General features: G+C 43.1%; 1 protein-coding gene across 1 annotated transcript in view; it reads right to left on the reverse strand.

The window, feature by feature from the left end:
• Ext1 (exostosin glycosyltransferase 1) overlaps nt 1-24,870 on the reverse strand; it is a gene marked incomplete at its 5' end in the record, with an annotated part of 269,716 nt that overhangs the window by 12,616 nt on the left and 232,230 nt on the right. The window contains 7 exon segments of the mRNA XM_005381900.2: nt 869-958; nt 5,827-5,922; nt 6,931-7,049; nt 9,389-9,521; nt 16,566-16,685; nt 20,836-20,943; nt 22,438-22,531. Coding sequence (XP_005381957.1) covers nt 869-958; nt 5,827-5,922; nt 6,931-7,049; nt 9,389-9,521; nt 16,566-16,685; nt 20,836-20,943; nt 22,438-22,531 — 760 coding nt within the window.

Here is a 24,870-nt window from a genome sequence, read left to right on the forward strand (position 1 = left end):
GAGACCTGGACTGTTCATTCAAGGGCAACACCTAGTTCCACTATGTGAACCAGACTGGGGTCCAGGAAAGTAAGTGCTGGGGAGAGCCAAGGTTTAAACTCAATGGAAAATTATGAATAAAAAGAGAAAAAGCAAATGGGGGGGGGGAGGATAAGTGCTTAAAACTCCATGCTTTTGAGAGCAGCGACCGTTAAAAATGCATTTCTGATATGCTCCAGTTTTACAGAGTGGACTTTGATCTCATCTATGACTTCAGAGATCAATACTCAACTGAGTTATAAAAATTGGTTTTCTACCATATCTACCTTCCCGCCTCTCTCTCTTCTGCACACATATTCTTCAGGCAATCTTATTTTGGCACTCCTACCTGAACATCCAAAGCAGCAGGGGTCTCCATTTCAACCTTCGGGGGAAACTGCTCTTGTGTAAGTGGGGGAAAATGTGGACCGTAGATGGAGACAGAGCTGCTTCAGAACCCCCTCCCAAAAAAAGAAAACAGCCCCTGGGGTGCAGGCATCAGGATGATTGGCAAGGATGGGGAGTGTTTGCTCCAAGCTGAACATTTTTAGTTCCTCCCCCTTTGGTTCTGCACACCTGCCCACAGCTGTGCTAGTTCAAAACAAAATGAAGGTGGGGGGCTGGCACACAGATGAGGAACCAATTAGCAAAGAAACAAAGGGAAAAGTGCCCTCACCAGGGTGCCCGGTGATGGCAAGGTGCTAACAGAAACTGGGTTAATTAGTACTAATTCTGCAAGAAATTTTGAAAAATGTCTTTGCCTTCCACCAAGACAAGGACAAGGGAAGCACTGGCACCTTGGCACCCAGGGCACCTGCCTGAAGAGCCAGCTCCTTGGGGTGTTTCTTACCTCGGTTGTGGAAAGCACGGTGTCCTCGTCGAGGCTGAGCACGGCATCTGTGACGATGTTGTCATAGGGCAGAAAGCGGCTGCTCATAACCTGCGGCAGGGAGAAGGCGGGTGGGAGGGAGAGAAGGGGAAAGCGGTCACGTCAGAGTCTTGCTGTTAGGAACGTTCCCATCCTCGCCTCCATGAAGGGTGTTCTATCATCAACGCAGGAAGGCATGTGTCACCCGTCAGCACTGACTCGTTTGTTTAGAAACTGTTCTTCCATGCGTCTGCAGTACACAAGTCCCTGGCGGTTGGAGTAACATAAGATGCGTGCCCTGTCTTTGAGGAGCTCATGGTCTGTAGGGCCCAGAGGCAGACAACCAGGTCTAGCTTGAAATGAAAAGATGCGAGGAGTACAGAGGCCTGAGCAGTCAGGAAGAGAGAAGGCTTCATACGAGAAGTGACACTGAAGACCTCGGTGGGTAGACAGTTGCCAAGCAGAGCGAAGGGACAGTAAAGACAGGGTCTCCTCAGGGGCCAAGAGCCCGAGGAAGAAAACACTGTCCGCAAGGCAGCAGAGCAGAAGAGGCTGCAGCAACGACTCCAAATGTGGACCACACACCAGGGGAAGTGTGCAAACACTGACACCCTTGACCACATGGTTATTTCAGGACAGATCATGACAAATACACAAGGATCTACAAGGCGGCTATACTAGCAAAGGTAGTAAATTATTTACAAACAATTTTATTAGAGTAAAAAGTTAGTTAATTTAGATTTTCAAAATTTAAATAAATGGCAGCACAAGGAGCTCACAGACTTAGGAAAATTCTGAAGGTGGTATTTGGATGTACTTTGGGCAATTGCAGAGTTAGGCAAGGTGACGTGTGTGTGTGTGTGTGTGTGTGTGTGTGTGTTTCCACGTGGGTATGTATGTGTGTTTGTGTGATGAGTTGCGAAAACGGAGGCTGAGAGGCCACCTTGTGATAGGCACAGCTCACTTTTGTGTTGAATACCATTAAAGGGTAGAATCTCTGGAACATTTAGGAAGCACCAGGAAATGTTCCAAGTCCTTTCAGTACCCCGTCTCACTGCATCTTTGGGACAACCCATTTTATAAAGGCCAAACTGGGGCACAGAAAGGTTAAGTTTACCCTGGAGGTGGAGTCCAGATTTCTTCCACCCCATGCTACAAACCTGTCTAAGGCCTGGGAAGAACCTCAAAGTGAATCTAAGGACACATGTGGCATTCCTGTGATGTTACATGACAGCCCCTCCAAATTCACGTGTGGCAGCATCAGGCACACTTGCTATCCACTTTGAAGGTACAAAGTTTGGGGAATGAAGCAGCTGAATGCTGGAGATACAGGCAAAGGGGAGAGGGAGACAGTGACCAGCAGCAGGGTCCCCTCTTACAAATCAGGATACCCCAAGAAGCCCAAGCTGTGCTAACACTGGCAAGCCAGCTTGACCACAGACCTTGACTCCAGTTCGGGCTATGCACCTGTGAAGTGACTGGAGATTTTCTGAGTAAAGAATGGAAGGTGGCCTGGCTAACCCAACTTGGAGAGCTCAGGGGATGGATCTGTAGCATAAATGGCTGCAGGGGCTGCTCCTACACATCTGTCAACTGGGTCAGGGTTTCTTTTTATTTTTTTAAAAAAATCTTTCTCAGGCTTTCAAAATAAAATAAAACTCAAAGCACTCAGCAACCCCATAGACAAGGCACTCAGAAATCTCAGCCTGAAGCGATTCTCCTGGTACTGTTTACATGTCCACCGAGGAACGAAGAAACCATTAGCTGCCAGCTTAGCAATGCCCTGACCTTTCCCTTGTTAAGCCTACAGGGGAAAACTGCAAAGACAAGGCCTATAAATTCAAAAAAGAATTTTGCAGCCAAAGCAGCACACACATCAATTTTAAATTGAAGGCTAGGCATGGAGATTTTCGGATAGAGAATGAGGAGGACAGAGGGCTTCTTCTCCAGCATCTGGTCCAACTACTGGCTTTGAAGGGATCTGCTTGTCTCTCTTGAACCCACTCCAGCAATACACAGGTCCCCAGGGCACCAGCCAGCCACTTCCAAATCCCCCCGTGGAAACCAGAGGCTTTCTTTTAAACAGCCTGCCTCAGCTCCCTTCCTGAAAGGATTAGGAAGAGAAGAACAAAAGCACACACTGGGGCGATCCTGAGTAGACTGCCTTTTCTCTGTTCATTTAAGAAATACTTAGCTACCATATGAGACCCAACTCTTTTGGAACTAACAAACAACTAGCTAATGACCAAGGCTGAAGAAGTTTATTATCCAAAGGGAAAGATAAGCCATGCATACAAACCATTACAAAGCTCGTATTTTGGAGCGTCAGCTACATTCTTGCAGTTCCCTGGTTATAGTATATTATATCACTTGCTTGTCTTAGCCACCTTAGGAGTTAGGTACATGATTGTTTGCATTCACTCAAGGGGGGATGAAAACACAGGGACTAAGTCACTCACCTTAGATCACACAGAAGTAAGTGGGGTTCTACAGCCCACAGTACAAGTAAGACATTACAATGTCTCTCAGGAAAACTGCTGACATTTATTGAATCCTTGGTGTATGTGTGCCAGGCACTGGGCTAAGCACCTGATATGCCATAGCCCATTTAACCCACAACATGGAACAGAGCCTGAAGCAAGAGTAAAGTGCAAATGCTTCACTAGAAGGGACAATCCCAGGGCACTGGGGGTGGGGAGAAAGCATGGCAATGAAAACATGGCCCACAAGAATTAGCAGCCAAAGTGCAAGCTCGGACTGAACAAACCGCCAGGAGCCCAGGTGGCGCTATAACTGGGAGAACTTGCAGCGTCTTATAAGAGACCTCAGATAAAGCCCACAACCCAAGTCCTCTTATTCTCCACTCTCTTTTAGGAAGAAAGCAACTGAAGAGTTTCTTTTCACGGAAAGTGAAAATAGGAAATCAGTCAAGATCAGAGCATGAAAATACAACACTATCTAAAGCTGAGTAGCTCCCAGTCGGTCAGACTGGGACTGGCCGGCATATCCTAGCATATCCAAATTCTACCCGCATGAAGATCTGGTGACTCAGGGAAGCATAAAAACCAAAGAAAATCAAAGTTCGAAGTTGCCTGCATACGCCCAAGTCCTGCTGCCCTTCGGGCGTGGTGACCGGAACACGGCCCTCCCCACGGCAGCCTGCTGGTTGGGAGATGCGCAGAAGGGGCTGTTGGCAGGAGAGTCTTTCCTGCCAGTTACTTTCGTGAAACCAGTGCCTAGTGATGGAGCCAAAGGGTACGAAAGACTGACGCTGGGAGAAAGCACTCCATCTCCACACACGCTCACCAAGCGGCTCTGATCACAGGGCTGCTTCACCCAGCTCCATGGTGCCGTGACTCACCCGCTGCGCTCCCCGCTGGGTTCCAGGCCTGCTGCACATGCCCAGTGCACAGAAGATGCGACAACGGGGACTGAGCAGACAATGTCCACGTGACCATTACGACTCTCACTGCACTCCATCGAATCATATGACGCTACCACTTCACCGACTCAGATGATGATTTCAAATAGTTTGAGCTAAAAATCACTATTTGTTATTCTCGCTCAAGGGTGTTTTACTTGCTGGGAGCCAGTTTCTCATGACCTAATCCTTTGGAGACTCACAAAGTCCCTTAGACAATGCTGTTTCACCAATCTCAATTTCAGTGACTAGCTGCTGATCTCTCCACAATGGGGAGGAGGATTAGAAGAAAACACCAAGCAGAAACTTGAGAAATGAGCTCACTTCCGGCTGCCAACAGGGGAAGACATTTCCAGGACAAGCTAGCGCGTGAGCAGGAGCTCAGAGGAGGTAACAGTGTTGGTCCAGGGTGTCCCCCCAAAGCCTCGCTGTTTAGCGGGTGACTGGATCACGGGGTGCTGTACTCATGAATCATTGCACTACAGGAGTTCAGAGTTCAATGTGCTGCCAGAAGGTAGAGCCTGGGTGGAAGAGCTCCCTCCACTTCCTCCCCGCTCTCTCTGCTTCCTGGCTACCATGGAATGAGCAGCTCTTCCCTGTGCGGGCCTGTCCTCTATACCATTGCTGCCCTGCAACTGGTCAAGCATGGATTAAAACCGTGAGCCAAAATAAATTTCTCCTCCTCCAAGCTGTGGCTGTTGGGTACTGTGCCTCAGCCATGAGCAAAGTGGCTGAGACAGAGGATATACCGGAATTCCGGAAGAGATAAATTGAGGGGGGTGGAAAAACATGAGATGTTAAGAAAAATAAGAGGTAGGAAGGTCACAGGGCAGTTCAGATGACTGTAAATAATGTCTGCAGGGGGAAGCCATGAGCAAGAGCACTGGAAGGTGGCTTGAACCACATTACACACGGCCTCACATTGGTTAGCATTAGTAGATGGCGTCCCTAACGGGCCACAAGATGATCAGAAGATTTAGTTCTAGGCAGAGTGGACTGGAAAACGGGGCCAGCAAGGCAGTCTCAGTGCGACTCTTCGGATGGAGGCATCAGAATAAAATCAGGGTGAAATGTCCCTTCTAAGGCAACCGTGAAGAAAGACTACTATTCTTGAAGACACAACTCATTTGGATTAATCAGCTACACAAATGTCACCATCACCAACAACCTTACCTTGACCCTCACCATTTACGGAAAGATTACTATTGCCCGACTCAGAGTCCATTTAATCCCAATAGCAAACCTAGGACATAGGCATCCTATTTATACTCTGCATGAGGAAAGGACAGTTCCAAGAACTCAAGAATAAACACAAGGTTGAAAGCTACCAAAGGGTTCATCCTCAGATCCAGGTGTTATGGATTCAAAGGCCCACGGCTGTCAAAGCAGAGGATGTTCTGAATTTAGACATACGGCTTTAGAAAACACAGACCAGGGTGGGATGAAGACTTCCAGGGCCAACACCTGTGAGAAATGAAGGCTCCTCAAGGGTTACACACTTAGGTTCCTGCAAACCTACCTTGCTCTCTCCTTCAATGACGATGACAGGCACAGAAGTGGCAGGCCAGCGGTGTTTGGCGGGCAGGGGCTTGTCACAATTCCATAGAACAATGATCTGAAAGGGACAGGGGTCATGAGATGGCCAGTTTCCGTGTATTTGCATAAGGCTCCAGCCCAGCTTCATCTTATAACAGAGAGCAAATGAGGCAGCTGGTGCTCAGCAAGGCAGAACAGCAGACAACAAACATGGATTACAAAGGGCACCTACCTCCCCAAAGCCCTCAGAGAGGGGTCAGAAAGAAAAGCCTAAAACTTTGTGTCCAGGGACTGGGGGAAAGCTGGAGGAATAAGAAGTAATTTCAAGGTTGCTGGAGCTTACAAAAGCGGCTTTATAAATGCTTGTATCTTAAAATGATGCATGAGATCGCTCTGATCAAGTTAAGTAAAAATTTATACTAAACATCTGAACATCTGCTCTGAGCTTGCACTATACCAGGCAATGTGGGTGAAATAAAAGAATTCAAGACAGAACTGGGATGAGCTCATGTTTTGGATTTCCCAGAATGGTTGCTGATTTTATGCGACTTTATAATTTCCAATAAAGGCATTTAGTTAAAAAAAAAAAAAAAAAAAAAAAGCACGCTTTAACATGATTTGATTCTTTCCTGGGTTGTAAACCTCCTTGTCTGCACTGATTTCACAAGTCAGAAATCCACCGTTACGAGTGCAGGAGCAACAGTGATTTGGAAAATATCAGTGTAGACAGATCTCATCACCCCCTTCCGAGTTTAGAACTAGTCATGGCGGCTGTGAAAGGAAGGCTGATTCCTCCCAACACCCAGTCTGCTGCTTCTACTGAAACTCCAGTGCTCTGTGGTTCGTCCCAGTGGCCTTTCATATGTTACTTTATCATCTTGACATTTGAAAGCAAAATTATGTGCTTGTGTATTCTTTAGAGAACGTCCGTGTGTGTTAACTTCACATAGTGCGAAGTCTTTCTGCAACTACCCAGTACCGGGGCTGGTTTCCCTCTTCTAAATGGCTGGAAAGACGCGCGAGGGTGTGATACACGGAGCCCAGGAGCCAGGCGCTGACCAGGGACGGGGAGGGCAGCTCCACTCACCTGGGCACAGTACTGAGACTTGGCTGCAGCCACGAGAAGCTTCAACACTGGCTGGGACTGGGAGACCAGGGGGGTGACCGCGTGGATGACTGCAGTGAATCTGGAGGGGGGCTTTGAACCTGGAACGGCAAGGAGCAAGGAGCCCAATGGAGCCGGGAAAACATGATTTTGAAAATTATTCCTTCTTGCTCCATTGCTTCACCCGAGAGCTAATGTTCCCTTCTAGCACATTCTGCCTTCGTGTTTTGTGTCCTGACAGTACAGACACAAGGTGAAAAGCTGCTACTGAACCACGGCCTCAGTCCAGAGACCCCAGTACATTACAGACCAGTGTCCATTTTCAGACTCTTCCGTGGATGGCCTTTGCCTGCCGTGGTGATGTTCCTTTGATCTCCCTGCGGCTTCTTCGGCACCCAGTGTCCAAATGCACACCCACACGTGCGCTCTCAAGCAAGGCTCTGCTCTCTTCACTCACATCTTAATGCGGGTTTACGTCAATGTGCTACTTCTCGGAGGCTGTTTGCACATATCTGATTCTTAATTATGCAATTAGGGGTTCGGCCTGATTAACAGCATTTCAAATAATGACTAGCAAGTAGGAAAAGTTAAAAGAACAGCTTCCGGAGCCTGACTATCTAAGTTTGAATCTCGGCTCTACCACTTAGTGGTTGTGGGATCCTGGAAAAATTACTTAACCGTCTGTGTTCCTACAGCTGCGAAATGGGGCTACAAGGAACAATACCAAACTAAGAGGGTTGCTGTAAGAACTGAGTAAAAAGTTAATGTACCCAGGACATTTAGCATAAACAAATCGTAAGCACTCAGTATGTGTTAGCTGTTACCACGACTACAATCACCATCAGAATGTCTCCAGACTGCAAGAATCTCTTCCTTGGAGAGCAGTAACACAGCTGAGACAGAAAGTGTATTATGCAGACTTCTGCCCATTGTAACTCTGAAGCCCTAGGCAGAAAAGGACCATAAAAAAACAAAGCAAACACTGCCACCAAAGAGAGAAATGAGTTGGTTTATCTCATGTCTTCTATAAAAACTCACTAAAAAATTAGGAACAACTTAAGAGCCTTTTAAAACTTCATTAGTTTAGACCCACTAATCTGGCACTTTCATAGCTTACATGGGAACAAGGGAGTGCAGGGACATTTGAATCAAGTTTTTATATTGATGGGACAAAGCTTAGTATTAGACTATATATGTTAAAGGGTTATACACATATTTCGTAGAGAAAATTGTATCATCCAACTAGCACTTTAACCATACATTAGAAAGAAGCTAACTAACCTTCCCACTGTCTGAATATACATTCAAGCAGGAATAAACATGACTGAGGAATTGCCTTTTCAGCAGCAGAAACAAGTCACTGCCTTTAGCTTTTCCTGCAATCATTTAAGTAGCATCATTTACACACTTCTAACATAGTAATTCCAAACAAGGACGCAGACTACTTGAAATATCTGGAAATTCCTAGCCACCACTTGCACTGGACAGCTACTGAACTCGGAGTACATCACCCAAAGTGGATTGTTTGCTGAATTTCATTTGGTCCCCGTTACACCTCTGGTTCAGATTAAAGGGGTTTTTTTGTTGTTGTTATTTTATTTTTTTTTTTTAATCACTGCTGGATATTTCATGCCACGAATTTAAATTTAAGTTTCACCTTTTTTTTTTAAACTTGGTTTCAAGCTAAGCATGTACAACTTAAAAAGGGGCAAGACTGTTTTATAATGATAGCATGGAATGGAAACTCTTGGGTTCTTTTGGTATATCAACCTGAAAGATGCTTTGCTACTCCAAGACTTCTCAAGTTTGGAATTATGAGAGGAAATGTCCAAGACAAGCCCAAATACATCAGTGCCCAAAGCAATGATATAGCAGCATTTTTTTGCCTACTTATATTGTAATTAAACACTATTTCAGAGCAGAAATTGTATCTTATTTCTAGTGCATAGCACTGCCTTCACAGAGCATGAATGACATGCATAATAAAGGTTGAAAGAATGTATCTATTTGCCTTGTCATACAGTCTTATTTATTCTTTCCCCCTATTCAGTTTTCCTCTGGTATAGAATACAGAAGTAGAGTTGTGGAAAAAAATAGGGAGAGCTTTTCTAATTATATTTTATATATGTTGAGACTTAAGTTTATAGGTAATCCATTGCCATGGTCAAAATGATCCACCATTTGAGGGACCTATTTCTTAACAAGAAATACCTCTATTAAAGGTAGCTGCTCATGGGAAAAAAAGGAGCTCCCTCTCCCAGTGTTCCACTGGGTGTATAATTCTTGAACACAATCTGATATTAACAACAAGGCCAAAAAGCAATCTCCAACGCAGGCTGTTGGGAAGATCCCACTATTGGACAGAAGAGTCACAGGGCTTCAGTTCTGGATGACATCTTGAGGGTAAATAAAAGGAGCTCCCTGGAAGGAAGTCACTCACCTAAATTAGCATAGTAGTATGGAAAATCTCCCAGATAAGATGAATACTGTGGTAGTACGAACAATCCTCCAGGATGTTTGTTCCATATTAAACTGTTACGTGATATGTGCTTGAATATTCTGTCCTGAATAATCTAGAAAACAAAAACACAGCCCATGGTGAGGATGAGACCCTGATGGCGCTTGGTGAGGATCTTGCTTAATCCAAATTTGAGGGATGATGGTGTTTTCAAAGTACTGTCTCACTTCTCCCCCTACCTGACCTCCATTCATAAAAATGTCTGCAAGACAAAGAGAAGTAACATACGGTGGAAAATGACACAAGAAAGAGATGAATTACGGCAAGTCAAATTTCCTAAATAAAGTGAGTTTAACCATAAATCCTATCTTTGCTTTTCTCTAACAACGAGTCCACACTCATTCTAAAGTTGAATGTATGGTACTGATAATATCATTGATGGCTGCACACATAGCAATGGATCCATGAGATATGGTCCCTGTTCACAAAGATGTCAGCACAGACCATGTAGACACAGAACCGAAACATACTGAACACATGACACATTTTCGAGGCTATGACGTTTTGATCTGTTCTTTTAAAGGGGGAGGTAGGTTTCTTTGCTTGGCATATAAAATTTTCCTAAGTTAACTGGACGACTTTGGGTACCAGTTAGCTGAGGTTCTTTCTGTATTTCAACCTCAAAAAAATAGTGAGTCGATAATTTCTCAAAACACCCTACATAATAGGGCAAGAACCATGGCATATTAAGACTGATAACAGTTAAGCTAGTTCATTAGCTTCTTTGGACTTTGGGACCTAGCAGATCATTAAATTCTACATTTAGAGTAAAAGACTCTCCCTTCCTGAATCATTTGTCAGTTCAATGTGATTAGTCCACTTCAGGGCTTTCTCTCTGTGACTGCTAAACTCTTGTAATGATCCTATCCACTCATTAAGATATGATTGGGCAAATAATTAACTTGATATGGAATTTCATGTTTCCAGTAAAATTTCTTTTGTACTTAAAAAAATAAATCCTGGGGGTTAGGAGTGTAGCTTAGTGATAAAACGTGTGTAGCAGGCATGAGGCTCTGAGTTCAATTCCTCAGAACCTAAATAAATCACCATTTTCCAGGTTCCCATCTAACACAGCATGATTTTAGGTACAACCCATTTTACAGGGGGTTTTATTATTTGCTAAGTGAGAAGCATCCTCATCTCCTCTCCTCTCACGTGGCAACTAGAAAAGGATTAAAGTGAGCTACACTGATCCTTGCACACCTTAGCATGTTTATTTTCCTAATAAGAGAGAAGGAAGCAGGAGGGAAGTAACACAGACAAACACAATTATTTTAGTTCAAGGATTTCTGCATTTTATCTTTCTTTCAGATCAAAACTGCTAATTTCATAGGGTGGGCGAGAGGTTTCTGACTTGGTGGCAGTTTAGGAAACTAGTTAAAATACGGATGTTCACTTTCTGCTACAGGAGGAGTGTATTTCGATTCTGTTGTCCAAGCATGAATTCCGAGAAGACTGTCATGGTTCTAGAGAGCTTTTACATGGCTAGCAATTTTATTCTGTACAACAGTTATTCCAATTTTTTATAATGCATAGGCTTTGCAAGTCTACTGTCTATGTATTTCCTCTTAAAAGTTTTAGGTTTTCGTTTAGATCTTTTTTGTCTTTCTGAATTTGTTTGCTTTTCAGCATGTGGGTACTTAAATAAGTCTGGGGATCAAGGCAGAAAAAATTAGCAACAGACAGCATTGTGCACCTCACCTACAAATGATAAGGCACTTAGACATGCCACAAACAGGGTCGCCCCCACTCACTTTGGGTCTGTAATGGTATGTTTTGCACGGTCAGAGGCTACCTTTTCGGTATCACAACATTATCTTTTAAAATTCCAAGCCATGATAATCAGTTATAGGACTCTTCTGAAATATTAATAAGCATTTTATAATCTCTTCAAATGAATCTTGACAAAAAGATATCAGTGCAGGTATGACAGCAATAACAAATGTTGAATTTAACCTTGGCCAAGCAATTTGTCAAGTTTATTTCTCACCTTCCTCACTTCTAATAAAACAATAAAATACCACATTAATGACAGTGGCCTTTTAGAATTTAGAATGGTTGCCTATGTTTTTGTACTTGATTCCTGCCATGGAAAGAAATTTTCATTCCTGTGTTCATTTTCTAGGCAGAGGCTTTTCCATTTTTACATAGCTATACTATAATAGACATCATCACAGAATTCATGGTTTACATATGCTAAAAGCCAATGACAGGGCAATTTTTCCACGTAAAGGAGCGAACGTATTTATGAGTAAAATTTTTCCACATCTTGCATTGATTCTTTCGGACTTTGGTGAAGGATATGAACACTGTTCACACGTATTATCAAACCTCTCTCTAAAAGGATGATATACACTTGCCTTGTCAAAAGTCTGAAAGAGCATGGATCTCATTTCATCAAGCAGAAAGATCCTTTTTTCTCTCACCTAATATCCAAAACTGTCCTCATCACTACACTGAACAGCTCCCAACATCCTGTCAGTGCTCACATTTATTTTGTAGAAGATGTCACAGTGGAACTTCTTGTCTATGAAGCAAGTTAGCACATTCATACACACAAACACACACATACACAATACAAGATTCTTTTTGTTCAGGAAGGTCCCAAATGGGACCTTCAAGAAAGATAATACTTCTTATTAAGTGAATTTAAAGGGAAGAATCACAAACTTCTTTTCCATGGGCTATTTGGATTAAATAGAAAAAAGGATAAGTGGTTATTAGTTAGCTTTTCTATGTGGCCCTGGTTTGGTCTGCTGACCACACCACTTTTCTGCATACACTGCCTTCTACATACACGGCCATCACAAGCCACTTCTCCCAAAGCTAAATAAAGCAACCTCTTATGTCTATAATCTCATTGATTTTAAAACAGTACAATATAACTGCACCAACAATACCATGGTTTGAATATGCACAGTCAGATATCTGAGGAGGAAAATGTGGAAAAATTCATAAAAGCCCCTAAAAATGTGTTCTCCACTACCATTAGCTGTCCCCACATATCATGATAATCTCATGCACTTTTCTTTCCCTTGCCTTGATTCTGAGTTCCTGTGCTTTAATTCTGACTACCAGGTTATTGTGCAATATTCTGACAAATACAGGAATACTTTACGGTATCTTACTGTTGTCCCCATTATTATTTCACAATGTGCACGCAAAGCTTAGCATTAATTAATTCCAAGGGGCACCTTAAGGAAGTGTTCTCAACAGGAAAATCTAACAGAATCTCAATCACGATGGAGAGCTGCATGATGAACTCAATGTACCGATAACTCGACTTTGGCCCTGGAGACAGGGATGGGGAATCTTGTTTTCAACTGTGGCTAAGTACTACCTGGAACTCTAAAGCTCTTATGTTCTCCAAAGACTCAGCAATCCCGCTCCCTTGACCTGCAATATAGTAAGGAAGGAAAAAGGACCCAGAATTCTGCAATCTGAGCATCTTGACCAAAGTGTCTTCAATGCTATGTTGCCTAAAGTTACTTGTGAATTATTTTCATATTGAAGAGCTCCCGCACTGATAAAATAACATATTATCTAACTGTGCACACTGAGTTTGCTTATTTGCGTGTGTGGGTAGTGTTTTCCGCTATTTTCCCTGCTTTTCTGTGAATACTGAATTCTGTAGTGATCTCCGCTCTGAATTAAGAGGAGAAAAAGTATCTCTCACGCAACTTGATTGAGAGGTCAAATTGTTACAATCCCATCTTGGGTGATATAAAGAGACTGGGCAGGTGCTATAAATTTGAATGATGTATATGGCATTCAGTATTTTAAAAAGCAACTGTGTTGCCAAAGAGTTGCACAGCTTAAATCCAAGGGGAAGAAGGCCTTTCCAGGCTCAGAGGTAAAAACAGCTTGACTTAAGATCCTGTTCTAACGAATATAACACACTCAACTGTTGCTACAGGATAATGAACCACTGCCAACTTAATACGCAAGCAAATGGATCTGTGCAATGAACTAACTCGAAAGAAATATAATGAGTAAGACACGATCTTGCATCTGGTAAATTAGCAGAGGTGTGTATGTGTACTAATTATGATCCTTCAGGGTGATTATTTAGAGCAAGAGAAGTTCTACCTCAGACAGCTGGTGAGGATCTAGGGCAATGACAGTGAACCTTTTAGAGCCTTTAAATGATAACAAAAACCTGGCTGCAGCATGTGCACCATAGGTTCACCACTACGGGTCTAGGTGGATACAAACTGTATGAAGATTAATTTGGCAAAAGCTAAATTATGAGCCTTAGAAGTGCCTGCATTCTTGAGCTCATTAATCTCCTTTGAGGGGTTCCATCTTTAGTAATCTTCCCCCCGCCCTCGGTACCAGGGATCGAACTCACGACCTTGCACTTGCTGGGCAGGTGCTGTGCCACTGAGCTAAATCCCCAGCCCCTGAGGGGTTCCACCTTAATGAAATAAGCAGAAATGTAGTCCAAGATACATGCCAAAAATCATAACTTGGACAAAGACTGTTATCCACGAAAACTAAGTTATGAGAAATAACATTAATAGTAAACAATAGCAAGTTGGTTAAGAAAACAGAGGTTTACTACTGGTCGGATATTAGGGTGAAAAAAGTTAAAATGTGATCTGGCTATATTACAGGTGGATGCCAACGAGACAGAGTTAAAAGACCAGAAACACCAAGGCAAAGTAACAAGAAATGTACTGGGATATCTATATGACTTATTAATTTTAAAAAAAGAAGAGAACAGTTAGCTTACTCAACAAGGATCATAAAGAAAAAATTGGACGAAATGGTTAAATACATAAATATAAAAAAACTAACCATGAGTGTACTAAAACATATGCTTCTATATGTGTATAGATAGATAAAGTTATGGCTCAAAATGTGCCTTCTTAAAAAATAACAAATCAAGAAGTCATAGATGAAAACACTGACTAATGGTGAACATAACAGAAAAGCGTATCTCAAATTGGTGAGAAATATTTGCAACAAAAGAACCAAAGGGTTAACATTTTTAATATAATAAGCTCTTATAAAGTAGTATGAAAAAAAGTAACAGCAATATTGCAGCAATTCCTTTTTTCTTTCTTTGTGAGCTCTGTGAGCAAGAAATATAAGAAAATATTTGTTTTACTAATATGCTAAGAAATACAAATGAAGAACGTGCTTTATTATCTTTTCACAACATAATCTTTAATATTAATAAAGAATAAAACTCCAAAATAATGAAAATAGGTCCTTTCATGTTAGCTGGAAGGGAGTATAAATTACTTTGGTTCTACTGTGGGAAAACTGACAAATCACATTAGAAATTCAGCATTTGCGATACTGAACCAGGACATTGAGTTAAGGGAATTTATCCAAAGGAAGTGATCTTATATCTGCACAATTTAGCTTTAAGGCTGTTTGCTTTGATGATGTATATATTGATGAGAAATTAGAAACAATTATAATGTATCTAAATTGGGAATTTAAGCAATGCTGATACCATAAATGAAACATACAGTTATTAAAATAATTTTAAAATAATCCAAATAATTACAAAACTACAATGACATAAGAAAATAGTAACAATAGAACACTCAGCAGACAGACATGTTATATTGCTAGTACAGAAAGATAGTTTTAAAATTAAAAATCACAATAAATTTTACATTTGTATAAATTATACATTTGTTCATGTGGATCTATAGTATATCTATAGTGGTTTGTATGGGTAGGTTTTTTTTCAATGCTTTAAGGATTTTCCCAAATGAACACGTACTCCTTTGGTAAAAAGCACTATTTCTTTCAAAAAATTAATAAATAAAAGTTAACCTTCAACTCTATTTAAGATCTTGGATGGGTAACTGAATTGATGAGAAGGGTAGACTCCTCTGAATATTCAAATCTGCTGGTACGGACAGAAGCAAAAGCTCACAGTTTTCATGGGGGACCATGCTTCTGGGGCAGGAAGAAAAGTGGGCCTGCAATAAGCAAGACCTGACTGCCGCCAGGACCCTGCTGCCTGCGTGGGTGCGAGGCCAGGTCCTGAGCAGTGCATTTCACCCGGCCGCAGGATGAAAGACAATCCAGCTTGCCAGGAGGTGGGAGTAGAAGCCTGGGCCAGGAGACAGTAGGTGACGCCCTGTGTGCAGTGACCAGCACTGACTCTGACACTCTCAGTGGCAAGAAAACTGCATGTGGAACCAACACGGTGGCCTTAATTTCCTTCATATTACTCAGTGCTCGCAGGTATGCTGCAAATGATACTTGCTTTGGCAGAATAATCGATTCCCAAAGAAAATACCCCAAAAATGCAGGGATAAATGCCCCCACCCCATTCTGTGGACACCTCTGAGCGCCTGGGTGCTGTACTACCCTAAGGACCTCCGCCCTCCCTCCTGCAAGCCTGTACCTCATGAGTGTGCAGTTTTCTACAGCTTTTCTCAGCTCTTTGGACTGCTTGGGTGTAGCCTCAGGCCACTGCGAGCTGCTCTGCCTCCAAGGTTTTAATCACCTGCACTGTTCCCTTTCCTTTTCTCCTCCCACCTTAACAAAAGCAGCTCGAAGATGGGCACCTATCTGCTTAAAAGATTTTCTGCTTTCATAAAGCTTAACACTTTCCACACCCAGTGGCTGCAATCCCAATTTTACTCTGAATGTAATCTTGCAACACAGATGCTGGTTGGTTGGAGATCCTGTAGGTTGGACTGCGTATGTCCTGAGAGTTAATATTGCGGCCTCCAGTGCTGCTGGTCTATGATTCCCACTAATCTATTTGTATTTCTGGAGAGGTAGAAGATTTCCTCCTACTGTTCGTTATCTTTTTTCCTAAATGAGCTGCAGAAGTATGTCTTCAAAGGATGCCCCTGAGTGTGAGTGACAGCAAGACAGTCATTACCCACACAACCCTGCAGGATGTCAGAGTCCATCTCTGTCCGTGTCGATTGTCCAGGAATGAGGGCATTTGCTTGGGCAAGACAAAGGGGGTCAAAGGGGGTTCACCAATACACCCACACACAGAAAACTTGGTTTTGCCCCACTTGACCAACTACACACCATCAACAGCAAAAGAGAAGCAGAGACAAATGAATAAAGGACTGTTATTCAAGACCAGGAACCAAGCAGTCTCGCTTACCTCTAGTGTAGTTAATACAATCTTCTCAACTGAAGAAAAATAAGCCTCCCACAAGAACTGTGTCTGCTGTCTAAGTGCTAGGATTTTATCCTGATGAATAGACCTGATTGTAGAAGGAATCTGTAACATAAAGTGAACACACAGTAATTATAACTGTAAAACAGAAAGATGTACTTGATCAAAACAACCCAACCAGGTTACACTTTTGTTCTTCATAGCAGTCAGCCTCTAGCAGACAGCTCTACCAGAGTTGGCAGCTCCTGGGTAGAAATGCCCCTGAGAAGCCTTAGGTACAAACAGCACTTCCAGTGGGTCAGCTTTTAATGCAAAAAATTATGCATTAACTTAGTTGACTTCTAATCCTGATTTGCAGCTAGTCAATTGCTTAGGGTGTTCCTATGGTCACAGTTGTTGTTTCAACCTCTCAGAGTCCCAGAAATCCTCAACGCTGCACACGGACAATCGTATTTTACAGAAAGTAGCCACAGGCCTTGGGGAAAAGCCAAAAGACTTCATCTTTCAAGCACTTCTAAGATTATTCCCCTAGCATCTCTGAAATATCTATGAAAGGTCTTTGTAGAGAATGTGCAAAAGCCTCCCCATCCAATGCAGCCAAGGTAGACACTTCTACGTGCACATCCTTCCTTCCTCCCACTCTGAGCCTTCTCACTCCCTCCATCTCTCTCCCTGGCTCCAGCCCTCACCCGATCTAACTGCAACATTCACGCATCATATATCCTTAGCCACACACTGCTCTCCATCAAGCTATACCATCTTCAGAGAAAGTTTCTCTTGTCCATCCTGCTACACATTTTAAGGCTAGAAGAGTAGCGTTTATGTAGTAGTTATTCAAGAAATAAGAGTTGAAGTTAACATGACCGCTTGAAGCCACTATTATCAGGATGTTATAACTTTTTAATAGTTTAACTTAATGGTTAAACCTACAAGAGCTGGGCAGTCCATGGTAGGAATTTTGCCTCTACGTGTGCTTCCCCGGACTGGCCAAATAGTCTCTCAAACACTCCATTTCCTCACTTATAAAATGGAGCAAATGAACATCATACAGCCTAATGAAGTTTATATAAGGTTTTAGCACAGAGCCCTAAAATGTGGGAAGTTTAATTAATATGGCTTATTACTAATACTATCATTATTATTATTGACATTAGGGTGGCTTTGTTCTAAGTTGGATCTCTTGATTCTATTTAAAGTTAGGCCAACTGCTAAATGCCTCCTGTGAACTCTGAAATGGACTTCCTGGGTCTCTGGTTAAGTGTCTTGGGCTTGTTTCTTATTTTCAACTACCATCCAAGGTCGGTTTCATTTACAGCGTCTTTGTTCTTTGGAGAGATTCCCTGTGATTAGCAAATGCTCTTTTGTGCTCACCTCTCTCTGCATGCTTGCCTCCCTAATGCATGACTAATCAGACAGACATGGGAGCCCAGGCCGAAAGGCAAAGGCTCAGTTCGCTGCATTAATAGGCAAGTTACCCATGACATTTGACGGAGACTATAACCAAGTTCCCACTAGAGGTGAAGAGCTGGCAGCACATTGATTCAAGACTCTCCTCAGGAGGAGCAATGAACCTGCTTCATAATGAGAACAGAAGGAAAAGCTCGACTGCCTTGGCCATGTTCAAAACCAGACCTGCCCCAGAGTGTGCACGTGGATTCACAACACTGAAAAAATATGCAGCAGGTAAAGGAGCAATACTAGCGGCAACATGAGCCTAAAAGCAGAGGTCCAAGTCAAGTGTCAATAAGATATCCTTGGAGAAGATGAAGAAAGCAACCATATCATGAATCCTTGATAATTCTAAGAAAATTTATTTTTATTTACTCATTGAGAGAACTACCTAGATTGTCAAAGAAAGATTAGAAAGAAATTACCCTGTTCAATTTGCATAATCATGCCCTCTTTTAAATATCAATGGTAATTCTGAGTTGGTACCAATGTTTTATCATGGTCATGAGGAACCCCTCCACTAGAAAAATGCCTAAAGCTGTCACTGCTATGTGATCTCCAAAAAAAACTGAGTCTGCTGTGGTTCTGAAAGGTGAAAAAATACCAGGGATTCCCCCATCAGGGTGATTTACTGTCTTACACAGCCACACCTTGATTTGTCTACCTCTAGAGCTGTGTGTTCTACCAGTTTGTGAGTGTGACACACGTGTCTGACAGCATGCTGCAAAATGCCCTGAAAAACAACAGCAACTGACTGAAAGGACAGAGTTCCAAGTCTTAATGGCATTTGGCTATTGGTTATTAATCTGCCTGTCCTAAGAGACAGGTACGGGAAAGTGATAAATTAATTGCAATTTGGCCAGATTGTTTTGGAAGCTGAAGAACTCAATGAAATCTTAATAAAAGGTCATGTATGGTAACAAAACTAATAGAACCTACCAAAATAGATATAGAAACACCACAATAAGCTCTCTCGGCGACAAGATGACAAGAATATATGCAAATAAAAACATCCGAGCTGTTCTAAAACAGGAAATGAAAAACCGTAACATAAGAAAACAAATCCCAGAGCACACACTGGGGCTCAGGGCCAGCTCTTTAACACCACTGTTAGTGACAGCCCGGTCGCTGTTCAACATGGAGGCAGCTGTGCAAAAGCGGACAGCAGATGAGAAGGAAAAACACCAGGCAGTTTGGGTGGAGGGGTGGGTGCAGCATGACAGACACAATCCTCAGAGTCAACCCAAAAAAGGTGTCCTGCAGGAGAAACACCTAACAATTCGGGTAACATGGTAGAGACTGGGCAACCACAGCCCAGCATGCTGCCCGTCCCCAAGACAAACTCCAAATGTATGATCAAATTCATAGAACTCTTGGCACATCAGTGACAAAACTATGGGTGATGTTTTTCATTCCCTTTATTACCCATATTTCTTTAATGGGCATCTACTATTAAAAAATAGAAGGGGCTGGGGGTTTAGCTCAGCAGCATAGCGCCTGCCTGGCAAGCACGAGGCCGTGAGTTCGATTTCCAGTACTGGAAAATAATAAAAATAAAAATATAGAAATGGAAAGGAAAAGGCAATGTAGTAAAGCACCATATATGTTACTTTTTTGGCTTTGGAAGAGTAAACAAGTCGGGCGTATGCTACCCCTGCGTGGGGTGAACCCTTCCTCAGTATGTCTACAAGGATTTCCCCAAGGAATCATAATGGGGACACACGCCACCAAAGTGATCTTCCAGACCCCTTTATCAGCAAACAGCTCAGGAACCAAGCTGCATTTTGGGCAGAATGAGACAGCCCAAATGAACAGATTCTGCCATTCCAGATCCCGTATTTCTCTTTGGCTTCATTTCTGGGATGACAGCGACCATGAAGACCACAGCCCTAAATGAAAGTTGGTGGAGCTGTGATTGCTGGGCTTTCCTAACCTGTAGCTCACTCAGTTACTGCTCTTTCGCCTGTTGCTCAAGGGGAGGGAGGACTGCACTGCATTCCCAGCCTGCTAGCAGGTCAGCCAGCAGCCCCGAAGCAGAATCAATAACAGTCAGAAATGCAATTTTCTAGATATCGAAAATAAAAAAGGAAAAAGCAAGGTCATTACAGATAATCTTTCCAGAAATACTTCTGGTGATTTAAAGATAAAATGTAAAATATCACGAAAGAAAACCATTAAAGCACTCCACAGTTTTTAGAGAAGAGACCATGGTGATTTATGGTGAACCTCAAAATTACCACAGAGGGGTTTTAGGAATCTGTCCCGGCTATTCTTGCCTTTGCATTTCTTGGAGTATTGTGTCCTCTCTCCTCTGAACAGTTTAGAGTTTTAGTAGGGACTGCTCCCTTCAATAATATCCAAAAGCTAACACTGGGGCAGGCATCCAGAAAGATCATTCAGGTAATGATAACGGCTAAGTGTAAGAACCAATCCTACAGACAGCGCTTTCTGTAAAGTAATCTGCAGTTAAGTGTGCAGGCGGGGAAAGGAATCTGAAGCAGCGCAGCGGGGTCATTTCTAAGCTTCCTGGTTGTGAAAAGGGTGGGGAAGCGCTCTTCTCACTCTTCATCTCGCGTTATTTACCTGCCACTTCTCTGCACGATGTATTCTGTGGGCCTGGACAGATTTTTGTGTTGGCAAGTGAACAATATATATTAAATGACTTCATATTCACCATGACACAGGCCATTTTCCCCTGATAAAATTTCTTTGATAGCGCTGACCTTTTGAATTCATCTTCTTTGAAAGTCTGGATGGGGGCCGCCATAATCTGCCCCTCTGTGGAAGGCCGCGGCCTCTTCCTTACCTGTAATAACAATCTCTCATCGCCTATGACGGCAGCTTGGTTCCAATTAATCACTTCGGAGAATGGCAACTCCCATCCATTGCTGAGCATCACAGGGACGCAGGCAGCCTGCACAAAGAGGGTACGCAGTCAGGAGAGGAAGGCGACAAAGCACCCCAATCGGAAGCGATGTCAGGACAAGTTCAGTTCCTGGCACTTCTCATGTTGCACACAACCTGGCCTGCTTGGGTTAGAAGGAAAGTAAGCTTCCTGGAACTATCAGGACAAGGTTACATGTTTCCAGCTTGGATTTTCATATTTGCAAGTATTTCCCTAGAATGCTAAAACCCCATTGCCATTCTGGTACATGGCTTGGCTGACCTTCCTTCCAGGGAGATGACTGGCCCTGCTGTAGAAGTTTTATTGATGCAACAAAAAGCCTTCTCTAACAAACTCCAACCATAAAACCAACCTTGAATATAAATGGTTCTGTCAATGTAACTGCCACAGTACACTTGCAAAGTGGTTTACCCAGTGTCATGAGCAGGAAAGGGCAGAACGGGGCCCAGCCATCCTAGGGAGCATTTTGTGGACTTCGCTAGTACAGCTGTACACTTTTCCTTTGCTCGGCAAACTCTCGATCCAGATGCACACACATAAGCTAAGGACAAAATGCTGGTTCCAAATAACTCATAATCCAAACCAGAGAACAGTTTGCTCTATGCAACACTGCAGGAAGCTGCAAGAAAATTAGTGGTGCCATGTGTCACGGAACACACAGGGCACCCTGGCAGTCTTTCAGGAGAAGGAAGCTCTTCTGGCAGAGGAACTGACAGAGTGATTTGCAATTAGGACGGAGCTCTGCAGCAGATGCAAGCAAGGTCCAGAGTGCAGACGAGGAAAGGTGCCACCATAAGAGGACAAGGAAGGCAGGGTGAGAGATGCCCACAGAGAGCTTCTCCCTATGATGTGTTCTCCCTATGATGGAAGGAAATGCGCCATCACTTCCAAGGAAATGCAGACAACCGTGTCAGCAGGAGAAGGCATTTCTGCAGTGAGGTTGATGAGCAGGGAGACTCCCACACAGGCCTCTGAGCTAGAGTAGAACCTCTGAACCGCAGAGCCTCTGGGCTTCACTGTTACAGGGTGTTAGGGTTGACCAGTAGCCCCAGAGTGGGGCTACATAAGGAGCATCCATGGGGCATCACCCTCAGAATTTGCAGCAACAGAAGAGCAAGATGGGGTGAAACCCATAATTTTGCTTTTGAGGAGTACCAGCGATATTCCCTTCTTGTTGCTCTTGACATTGGCTTCCAGGGAACAGTCCTTTCAAGGAACCCAGCAGGTCGACCTGGCAACCCCATCTGCCTTCTGTTTGCAGGCGTGACCCCGAAGGACCTGTCTTTCCTGGTAGCAAAACTACTGCATTTTCTCATCTGCAAAGGCAGAGAGTGAATCCTTCCCAGATCCCATACTTCTAAAAAGTGCTTCAGATTTTTCTTAGGAAAACATTCCGATCCCTAAGGAAAGTCTGATCCTTTGTTTCCTGGTTGATAAGATTAAACTCACCCATGCTGACCTGAGTCCTCAGCCCCACTCTGGGGAGGTTTCCGGGTCTCTTACCTGCAAAGCCTCCAGGAATCTGAAGGACCCCAGCCTGCGACCACGAGGAACCAGACAGAAAGTGGCATTGTGCAGCATTTCCCGATAATCATACCTAGGAAGAGAGGAAGAGCCATCAGCAAACAAGGCCCAGTGGGCAGGATACTGGTGGCGTGCAATAGGGTGGCCAAGCCCTGCAGGGGCACTCGCGCATAGATTTACCCAGAACAACGCAAGAGAGCCCTGGGGGAGCGGGTAGCTCTCCCTGTTCCATGTCTGGGGAGAGGGTTTGGGGATTTGTTGCATGACAGAGAACAAACGTGAACAGTTGTGGTGGATAACGCAGCTGGGGTATCTTTTGCAAAGAGTACATAAAAAGACAAGTCTGATTGTCCTAGCAACAATTTGCCTTGCCTGGTCTTCGGTTCCCAAATGAGAATTTTATGCCTCGATGAAATATGAGGCTTCTGTAGGCTTAACAGCAATGACAACAACAACAAATCACAGCTATGTCCTCTTCTCCCTCTCCTTGAACGCCGTGCCTTCAGGAAAACTGAAACCATTCTTGTTCCCTACCCTCCAAACCATGCTATTAAAAACTGCAGGGAAACCTCTGTCACAAGCACAAAACAACACTTGCTTTCTCCTTCAAGCTGGAGTTTCTCCGTTTAACCAAGAACATTCGGTTTCCCCAGACAAAATACTGCGGGATAAGAATGGCTGACCTGACTCACAGAAAAAAGATGAGGCGAGGTAGAAGGAAGCTGGCCTATAAAGTGGGAAAAGAGGAATGACAAGATGGAAAGAAAAATAGCAGAAGATACAGGAAACTGGAATACAGAAGAGACGATTTTTTTCTGTTATTCAGTACCCTTTAATAGTACTACACTGTTGTTGATTTTGGGGAAAAAAAAACAACAAAAAAAAACTATACCATGAGGAGTGTCACCTGTCTCCTAATGCTAGTGGAGTTCAAGAAAGATACAAGGCATTTAATTTGTTTAAGACTGTCACTTTAGAAGTGATTACCACAAACTCATTCCTAAACATGTTGTTTCAAGTTCATTATGAATTTAAGAAAAGCAGAGAAACTAGAAATGGCTCACACCCTGGGAAGGCTCCGATCTGTACAGCCAAGATGAAATCACTCTCATTTTTCAAGAGCTTCCTATGCTGCGTGGACAGGTGTGACTTTGACAGTAGCATATGTCACCAGCTTTTTCTGACTCTAATAGTCTAATTTAATCATAGCCTGAAGGCACAGGATTCTTCCCTCCTCTTTTTGGGATACTGATATATACATTTATATTTTTAAAGTCCATATCTATTTTTATATTCCCACACAAACCAGGCATATGGGAGTAAGCCAATTTTCAATTATAAACCCGTCATTAAGAAGAGACATCATGCAAAGGACCATTTGCTTAAACAAGCATGTACAAGTAATTTGCACAAGAAAAGGTCACCGTGAATAGATTAAGATTATCTCCATTGAGAGTAAAATAAAAAATGCTTGCTGCATTAATTAAACTGCAAAATAGACCTCAAAGCAGACAAGATTTTTAAGAAGGCTCAAATTTTGCTAAATAAAAATATACTACGTCATCATGACTTCTCTCTCCTCATCAAACACAGAAAGGTAACTGACAAGTATCTTCCATTCCCAATGTTCATAATGTCTGAGTCTCTGCCTCCGAGAGAAGAGGGAAGTGTGTGCACATGCACATTTATGTGTAAAGTTTAAACTGATTTTTTTAATATAGAAAGGTTGAATATACTTCAGATTTTAGTCAAGTTTAATAGATGCTCAGAATAGCAACCCCAGAGGGTCTAGCACACAAGGTCCTACAGCCTCATCATTAGGCTGCTAAAAATGTAAAAGCCTATTAGCGTTCTGAACTGTAACAAGTTTCAAAGTTGCCTGTTACCGAATTTACTTCAGGGAATGGGCGGAGGGAGAAGGGCAGAAAACTTATAGGAAAAATTCAAATGACAGCTACACGAGGGTGCTGATTTTTCAGGGGTGCAGAAGCATTAGTTGCTGAGGTAGCACATGGAGTGATGAGACTGAGCTTGCAGTCATCCCCATAATGAGCAGAGAGAGCAGCCCTTAAAGGTAGGAGCCTGCCAGAGAGCTGAAGGGCCAGGAGCAAAGCACAAGTGCTTCTCCAGGTTCAGTTTCCTCAACTGCAAAAAGAGCCAATTGGGTTATGCGGATAAAGATTCAATCCTAACGCTCCTGTGGTCTTTATGCTATATTCTTCAGGTAAGAAACAGGAACGTCCTTTGAGCCCATGAACTGGCAGTGTGTTCTTCCTGAAGGGGTAATGATTCCCGGCCGCTGGATCATTTGTTCAGTGCCCTCCCTCCCCTCACTCCATTGTGACGCTCCCTCCTTTAGATAGTGTGGCCCCTCGGTTCACAGACTTCATTCTTTCCTCGATTCTTGTTGAA

Source organism: Chinchilla lanigera, unplaced genomic scaffold (genome assembly GCF_000276665.1).
Source record: "Chinchilla lanigera isolate Chin_1 unplaced genomic scaffold, ChiLan1.0 scaffold00016, whole genome shotgun sequence".
In the NCBI taxonomy this organism is placed as follows: domain Eukaryota; kingdom Metazoa; phylum Chordata; class Mammalia; order Rodentia; family Chinchillidae; genus Chinchilla; species Chinchilla lanigera.